At 28.2% G+C, this 9296-nt stretch overlaps 1 protein-coding gene across 1 annotated transcript; it reads right to left on the bottom strand.

The window, feature by feature from the left end:
- Positions 1–3288: 3288 nt before the first annotated feature.
- On the bottom strand, positions 3289–8043 carry LOC110657023 (beta-galactosidase 3). The gene is made up of 19 exons (XM_058148400.1): positions 7539–8043; positions 7351–7446; positions 7163–7275; positions 6991–7057; positions 6812–6904; positions 6578–6721; positions 6371–6459; positions 6182–6291; positions 5895–5981; positions 5697–5815; positions 5431–5595; positions 5167–5342; positions 4973–5082; positions 4765–4874; positions 4567–4674; positions 4305–4415; positions 3827–4029; positions 3620–3731; positions 3289–3481 (listed from the first exon to the last, which is right to left on the bottom strand). Exons 1-19 carry the CDS (start codon positions 7713–7715, stop codon positions 3458–3460), a joined length of 2214 nt encoding a protein of 737 aa, XP_058004383.1. The 5' UTR covers positions 7716–8043; the 3' UTR covers positions 3289–3457.
- Positions 8044–9296: the final 1253 nt, after the last annotated feature.

Raw genomic sequence — 9296 nt, 5'->3', positions numbered from 1 at the left:
AAATATTCATCTATTAAAATACATTTAATGCATCTCATTTATATATAAATTATAATTTATAGCTCATTAAAATATAATTTGCATCTATTTAGCACAAATTTTTCAATGATGCTGAACAGATAAATTGCTCAGGACTAAATAGAGACATTATTATAATTAAAAAAAAATAAAATTTTTGAACATTTATTAATAAATTAAAATGAATGAAATTACAATCATATCCTTGATAAATGATTTTCTTGAATTGTAGTGTGCTGCTTTAATTACAGAGATTCAATAGAGCATTGCCTGTCAAGGATTAGATGGGGTCCCACTTGATTAATTTTGCTTCCACACTTTCTTCTTATGTGCTATTAATTTACAAAAATACCCATAATTATGCTTTTTGAAAGATATACTATATGATTAATTAAGGATTTAGTATACTTTAACTTCCAAAATTATTTAATTTCCTAAAATATATAAACACTTTTAACTCTTTAGAAAACTCAATTAAATCAATTCATCTTATGCAAATATATAAAATTACTCATATTACATCAATTAAGTAATTTTTTTAATAATTTTTACCTGCATTTAATTATTTTATTTGTGTGGATCAAAATATATTATTTGATTAACTCTAAAAATTTTCAATAATTCATAGATTATGTTTTATTTTTTGCCTTTCATATAATTTTTCCTTTTTTAGAATTAGATACATTATTATATGTGAAGGGTAAGGGATGAATTTACAAATGGATATAAAAATGAGGCTACCATGATGTGAAATAAGAAAACAAATTTTATGAGCAATTTTCCATTTTTAAATTAAAAAATAAAATAAAAAGTCCAAAAATAGTATTTTTCCAAGTAATTTTTGAAAATTAAAATCAAATATAAAATAATGAAAACCACTATATTCAGTAAGAAAATTTTAACATTTAAATATCGCCCAACCAATTAGACACCTTTGTGCTATTTTCTTTCTTTTTATTTAAAATTGGTTGGATATGACACAATTGAATAATTACATGATTAAACTCAAACACTATAGTCTCTAATTGAATAATGTGGATTAATTATGTATATAATTATCATATAATTTAAGCAAATACTTCAAATTAAATTATAAGAAGTAATTGATGAAAGATCCATCACATATTATAGTGATATGTACTAGTTATATTGAACTAAAATATAATACATTCGTTTTATATTTGATTTAGACTTTAGTTGTTTTGCGAAAAATAACTTGTATATAAAAAATATTTTCTATAGAAAATATTTTATGTCATTTGGTTGCAATGTTGAATTAATGGTATGTGTTTATGTCATATATGTATAAGTATTTTCATATTTTAATAAGATTATTAAATTCTAGAAAATTAAATATGACTTCCTCTTTGAAAAGATATGGCCATTTTCCTTAAAAATAATTTAGTTTTCTCTTTGATCAAGAAAATATTTTTAGTTGACTCATCTGTCTACGTGTCTCAAATACTAGAAAATGCATAAAATATTTATCGTGAAACAAATGAACCTTAATTACTAATAATTTTACATAAAATAATTGATGAAAGATTATATGGAGTTAAGGCGTATATAGTACATTTAATTATAATATGTTTTATAATTAATTTAAGTATTAATTGAATTATAACGAGCAGATTGATAAAATAAGTAGACAAATATATTGCTATGTATTTATTATATAAGGTATGAATAACAAATTTAATTAGAATATACTCCATAATTGATTTAAATAAGCCATTTATGAAAATCCAACACATTATACAGTGCTATATATTAACTATATTAAGCTAAGGTATATATATATATTGTTTAATGATTGTTTTTAGTAGTAATTTAGTTATAATTAATGAAAAATCTATCACATATTATAATATTATGTATTAATTATATGAAATTAAGGTATGTATAGTTTAATTATAATATGTTTTTATAATTGATTTTAATATTTATAAGGAGCAATTAATGAAATATACAGCACATATTATAGTTTTATGTGCTAACTACATGGAGTTAAAGTAGACATAACACATCTAATTATAATATATTTTATAATTGAGTTAAGTACTAATTCAATTATAAAGAGCAATTGATAAAAAAATCTAGCACATCTTCATTTTAAATAGTATTTCTAATCTATTACTAATTTATATTAATTTTAAAAATAATATTTTTATTTTAATAATTAATTAATTAATATTATCATATTTCCTTCTAAAGTGCTAAATCTAATGTCTTTTGCTACCTGTTATTTCTATTAAATAAAAAATATTATTATTTTTATCTTTTATTTTAAAAAGTAATATAATAATTTATAAATAATAAATTTAATTATAAAAATATTGAGTATTGACACTTAATTGTTAAAAAAATAATAATTTAAATTAAATATTATGTAATAATACTATAAAAAAGAAAATTACGTGCTAGCCTCTTGAAATACCTGTATGCTTTATATATACAAATAAATTTTAAAATTCAAATTTCAGTTTCCAAATATTACCCCTTTGTACATTAAAGAGTATTAATGTCATTACATAATAAAATTTACTTAATTTAAATTAAATGTCACGTGACAATACTATGAAAGAGAATGTTACGTATTAACCCCTTGAAATACCTACTTGTTTTATGTGTACAAATAAATTTTAAAATTCAATTTTTAGTTTCCAAATATTAACCCTCTCTACATTAAAGAGCATTAATGTCATTACATAACAGAATTTAGTTGATTAATTCTTAACTAATATAATTAAAATGTTGAAAATATCATTTTATCTCTCTTGATCCAGATCAAATTAATCTGCAAAGCATTATTGAATTTTTGTTAATCTAAATTTTTATTAAAATTACACTACATTAAATAAACCTTAATGTATATTTATTTGCATCATTAGAAAAAAAAAAAAAAAAAAAAAAAAATCATCCCGTCCCAAAAAGATAAGCTTATTTTTTTTTCATATGAATTAAGAAAAATGTAGTTAATATATTTAAAGTAATAAATTTTATTTAATATTTTCCTAATATATCTCCATTCATATTATTTCATTAAAAAAAATAAAATAATTTATGCTATTAAATTATTTTTGAAACTAATAAAATTTTCTTTTTTTAGTACATAATAAATAGGGTATATTAATAAGTTAATAAAGAAACTATTATTTCAAAAAAGAAAGTAATTTATAATTTGGGACAAATCTAAAAATAAAGTATAACTTATGGGAATCAATTTGTTCTTCTAAATAGATGAATTCAGATTTTTAATCAAAATGGACCTGCACAAAATTAATAAATAATAATAATAATAATAAATACATCCATACACAGTTCTCTTTTGCAAAATGCCTTAAAAAAATTAAAAAATTAACTCTATTATTAGACTTTTCTATATGAACTAGGTTTAGGGCATCTTGGTACCCATTGAAAAAAGTTAGGCCATATTCAGTCACCTTAACAAGGTGGGGTGGGGGGTGGGTGGGGTGGTGGGGGGTGTGGTACCTATCGAAAGTGTACCTTTAGAAAAATTCCATTTGAAGATGGAAGGTGAATGCATAGTGCATATATATATAGTATAGGGGTTCCTTTGAGATATGGCTTGAAATTAACCACTTGTGACTAATCTTTTCACAAGTGATATCTGAGATGAATCTCCTCCAATTTCTTCAAATACTACCAACAAATTCTTGGTTGGCTTCAGCCATGATCTGGGAACATGGTACCTGAAAGATTAATTAAAAGAGATTAAATGGGGAAACAAATTGGGAAATTAATTTGTTGAAGAGTTAAGAAAAATTAATGGGAAAGTTTAGGGTACCATCTTTGAGTAGGTTGGCCACAACCAAATTGGCATTTTGTCTCCCTAAATGTAGCATTGTACCCACAAGCATTGCAATCGCCAGTAGCTTTTACAGTCCAATATCTTCCAATGCTATTCCCATTAATCCACACTTGTCCCTTCCCCATGCTCCCCATGTCCAATGCCAAGGGATCTTCTCCTTTTGGTTCATCAAAGTAGGCCTGCAAGTCCATTTCCAAAATCCTCAATTAGTCCAAGGGTTTTTTTTTTTTTTTTTTAAACTGTAATGTAAAATATTTCAGTTATTTAGTTTCAAGAATTTAATTGTAGTAGGGTTGATGAAAATTTTTTAAATAAACATAAGATTTATTCTAAAAATATTTTTAATTTTTTGGATTAAATATTCTTCTAATAATTTTTTTTAAATTTTTAATCAAAAGTATTTTCAATATATTTATAATTTAATCTGCATAATTAAATAAATTTAGTGTCATACCCTATGCCACGTCAATGGTGGGCTTTGTGCTGACGTGGTCCTTTTCATCCATTCAACTGATGGAACAGAATCTGGAGATCCAAGATTCATGTCTTCTCCTTTAAGCCCAACCTGTGTAATAAATGCCCATCAATAAAGGAGATCCCAAGGTCCATGATCTCCGCTTGTATCATGGTTGTGTAGGCTAGAATTTCACAACATCACCCGCGCCCCCCACTCCACCAAAAAAAATAATAATAATAAATGAGTAGAACTGAAGGACCTTATAGGACCATTTGTTCCAGGTCAGGTCCTTCTCCCCTTTGTCTAGGCCATGGAGAGTGACCCTTTCTATTCCTGCCTTCCAGTTCTCAAAATGGGTTCCAATATTCTACAGCCAGAAACAGCATAAAAACATCAGTTCTTTAATTTCTTTCAAGAATCAGACAGAGAATCAATGAGATCCAGAGAATTCATTAACTGGTAATCCAACAGCTATGCTCTGCAGTGAGATTCTGTTTCTTCCAGCATGTAGCTTCACTGGTACTGTAAACGTGAATCTCTTGCTTTTTCTACTCCCATGAGCAGATCCTATCATTGCAGCACAGCATAATAAAGAAAATTCATTTTTCTTTTATGGTGTTTTGACAATTGCAGGAGATTTCCAAAGAAAGAAAATATTTTGTTACCAGAAAGCTCTCCATTGACAAAGACGTGCAAAGCATGGCCTGCTGAATCCACTGTAAGATTGAGAAGATTGCCTTGATGTAGAAATGATTCATATGACCTAATAGTCAGACTGGAAAAGCACACAACATAATTAGATTCATATTTCATTATTGATTTTCATCATTGAAAGCTTGCAAATTAAGTAGGAACTTACCCAGTTGTGTACCAGAGATAATCAGTTGTATCTCTGGTGACATTTATCTGCTCCAAGAGGCCAGGGACTGTAGTTATTTTATCTTCATCAACTGATAATACATCTTCACTGAAAGTCTCCCATGAGAGACCTGTGGCTGTGGGCAACATTTGCACCTGGGACGTTTGGACTCCAACCTGCAAATTATTCAGAGAGATGGAATTAGCTCATAATTCAACAAATTTTTATAATTGGAATTGGATTTCCTAGTCCATTTTAACTTACCTGGGCAGTGTTGAAAACAACATTTTTGCAGTCAGGAAGGATGCTGATAGACCAAGGTGGCAGGCTATAATGCATGTTATTAAATGTCAACTTTCCAGTACCATTTGGATGGTAGTTTGCAAGAAAAGCTGCACAATCTCCAGAATTGGAAGAGAATACATGTGCCTGCAAAATTTTCCTCATTGAATCATTCTGGTTTGCTGAAATAAGCTTAAAGCAATTCTCATTTGCAGTTGCTGGTTTTCCTTTGGTAGATTAGAACAGACCTGTTTATAAGCTCCCAAGTTTTCGACAGTAGGATCGGCATTGAGCAAAGCTTTTTCGCATGACTTAATAGCCTTGTGAAGATCCTTTAAATGGCCATATTTAGGTTGCCTAATCAACCCTGTAAATGCTATGAGTTTGAATTCCAACAGATGGACTAATTGATTAAATTTCGAAAAATGGGGATCGAATTTTGTCACCGTATTCATCAATGGGTGCATCATAGTCATAGCTTGTAGTAATGAAAGGTCCTCCAGAAGTTCTGCCAAAGTTGGTTCCCCATGATACTGCAGCAAACAACAAGAATGAAATCATAATGCAGAAGTCTCTCCTTATAGAATGAAAATATGCTCCTTTATTTCATTGGAAGCTTATGCCTTTATCAGATGCAAAGTTGAGATACTTCCTTGGAATTCAAGGAATTGCTTTTGCTTTGATAAAGCAATTTCTTCTTGTAACAAACAAAAGAAATGAAGCAGGAGTAGACTAACCATATAGTAATTAACAAAGGAACCTCCTTTCTGAAGGAATCGAGCAACTGCGAATGCTAAATCCTCGACCGGACGCTGGTGGTTTGGACCTGCAAAATCTGAAAACCTGTAGAAAGATAGAAAATAATTATCCCCAAAAGAACAGTCTAAGAACCAATTGAAGATACCAAAAATATGAAAATTACCAGCCAGTCCAAGCCTCAGTCCACATCGTTGGTTTGTTAGGTTTGTTTGGAGAGAAGTAATCGCAGTAGAAACCATTGCATGTATTTATCTGTTGACAAGATTCAGAATTCCTCATTGTTAATGTGAAATATGAGAATTGAATTGAATTGAATCAAAATTAATGGATTTAATGAATTTTGACAAGAAAGAAGTAGAAATTTGAGCACCAGAGGGTCAGGGGCATCAAATTCCTTGCACATAACCCATGGAACTCCAGTATTCATAGAAAGAGCCATCTGTGCAGCCCAAGTCATATATGCATGACCAGCAGATCCAAATGCCTTGTCTTCAGGTTCATATTCATTCTCAATCTGCAACACAATCAAATTGAACATGCATCTTAATTTTCTATGTTTTATAAGCCAAAACTACACAATTGATGATTTTTTTTTTCTTTTTACCTGAGAGAGGATAATAGGACCACCTTGAGACTGAAACAAATTTTCATCCTTCATAATTTGGACAATTTTCTTGGTGAAATTTTGCATTGCCATCTGCAATACCAACATTTTTAACTTTTTAAGATCATAATCCACATAATTCCAGACACTCAAAAATAGAAAGAGAGAGAGACAGAGACCTTGAAAGGCTCATTATCTGTCCTGAAGCTTATGCCTGGAACATACTTCAACCACACTGGAAACCCTCTAATACAATACAACAGGATAAAGGTAAAATAGCAAGAAAAATAGTGTTCGAGAAAATTAAAAATTCAACACTGTGAAAATATTAAGATGAAATTTGTTTATTACCCAAAATTCCACTCTCCACATATATAAGGTCCAATGCGAAGATGAACATAGAGACCAGCTTTCTGAACCAACTTGACGAAGCGAACCAAATCATACCTTCCCTCGAAATTGTACTGCAAAGAATTGATATTAGGAATGGAGAATTTTGAAAAAAAAGTAAGAAAAAAACAGAGGAAAAACAGAGTTACATTGCCAGGAGAAGGCTCATGAAGATTCCAAAAAACATAAGTATCTATAATATCCAAACCACCATCTTTAGCCTTCTGTATGAGTCCTCCCCACATCTGCATTTTATAAAAAATTTCAGTAAAAACCTCACGTGGCAAGAAGATATTCTCAAGAGAGAGAAAGTACAGAGTATAGACCAGAACCGGACCTGAGGAGTGCTTCTGGGATAGTGAATAGAGCCAGAGAAGAGAATTCTCCTCTGGCCATCAATGATAAGAGCCTTGTTATCATAAGTAACATCGCATTGTATCCCCTGGAAACCTAGAGATAACAACACCACAATACACAGAGAAAACCACTTGATTGCTGCTGAGTTAGCTCCCATATTTTCTCTTCAGATAGACAAGACAAAAAAAAAAGATTATTATAATATTGGAGAAAAGCAACAAGAAGACAAAGAAGGTAGGTTACATATAGTGTATGCTAATCCCACGTCAAAACACACTACATTTCTAGCTCTTACTGTGTCCTGTTAGAAAACAAATTGTACATCCGTCTCCAAGCTTTACTTTCATTTTATACTCCTATTAGAATTCAAACTCAAAACCTTCTATGCTAATTGATCACGTTTATTGCCCATATCATAAAAAAGCTTGTAGAGTTGGATCATGCAAAAAATTATAGAAACTAATGTATTTCACTGGAGTGTGTTTGGCTTAACTTTTAAAAATCAACTTATAAGTTAATTTAAACTTATAAATATTTAAAATTTTAAATATTTATGTGTTTAGTTTAAATACTTATAAATGATTAATAAATAGTTAATTTATTTGATAAAAAATAATTTATAAGCACATTTATTATTAAAATATTAAAAAAATATGATAAAATTTTAAAAATTGAATAAGGATAATATAGTAAAATATTTGATTAAATTAACTTATAAGATTTATAAGTACTAAAATGAAAAATTCTGTAATTTATTTTAATTTATAAGCTCAATTTATAAGTCTAAAAATTATAATAAACAAACGAATTAACTTATTTTTAGAATTTGTTAATTAATTTGATCAATAAGTTAAAGACAAATAACTTAACAATTAGAGTTTAATTAAGATTGAAATTAAATAGGAGTCTCTTTGAGATCCTAATTCGGAAATCAATTAATTAAATATAATAAAAAGAGCAAATAAATAAGAAAAAAATTTGCAGGTGATCTGGTTGCTTGTAAACCTAATTCTCCGACCAATGCAATTAAATTAGAAGATGTAATTGCCCTTTTAATTCTTCAACCTGATTTTTTTTTCATTATTTATAATTTATGTTTTATAGTTCACAACGTTAAATTTGTAAATTTTCAACCATCCATATGAATTTATTGCAAAATAAAGTATAAATAAACTTCAAAGTAGGCATGTTCTTAGTCTTAAAACATATTTATCTTTTGTTTATGAATTTATCTAATGCATGTCTTGAAAAAATTTAAATATTAATAAAACTATAAATAAAAGTAAAATATTATGTTAAAAATATGCAAAATATATAATTATTCAATAAATTAATTTCCAGATGACTCAATCAGACGTAGATTTATCAAGTGTCATAAAAGAATTCTCCTACATAATGATTGGATCCTGAGAGAATGATTATATTATGATTTTTTAAAAAAAAAATTATAGCATTTGAATTCTTTTTTTTTTTTAATAAGTGAAATAATTAATTTCAAAATATTTCTCTCCTGTATCAATATTTAAATAGTTGAAGCTTATGGGTAGAAGCTATATATAAAGAAAAGAAAAAATTGCAAAAGAAGAGAAGAGATGGAACATAGGATGCTCTAATTTGTGATGGTAGGCTTGTGAAGTTGGAAACTATTGAATAGTTTTCTAACAAAGTTCACATGCAGAGTGAGTGCCTTTTGAAAACATGAAAGCCTTTCTTTTCTTGTCACCACTAAACCAATTCA

This window comes from Hevea brasiliensis, chromosome 6 (assembly GCF_030052815.1).
Source record: "Hevea brasiliensis isolate MT/VB/25A 57/8 chromosome 6, ASM3005281v1, whole genome shotgun sequence".
In the NCBI taxonomy this organism is placed as follows: Eukaryota; Viridiplantae; Streptophyta; class Magnoliopsida; order Malpighiales; family Euphorbiaceae; genus Hevea; species Hevea brasiliensis.
Note: the sequence above shows the minus strand (reverse complement) of the source record. Positions and strands in the feature narration are given on the sequence as shown.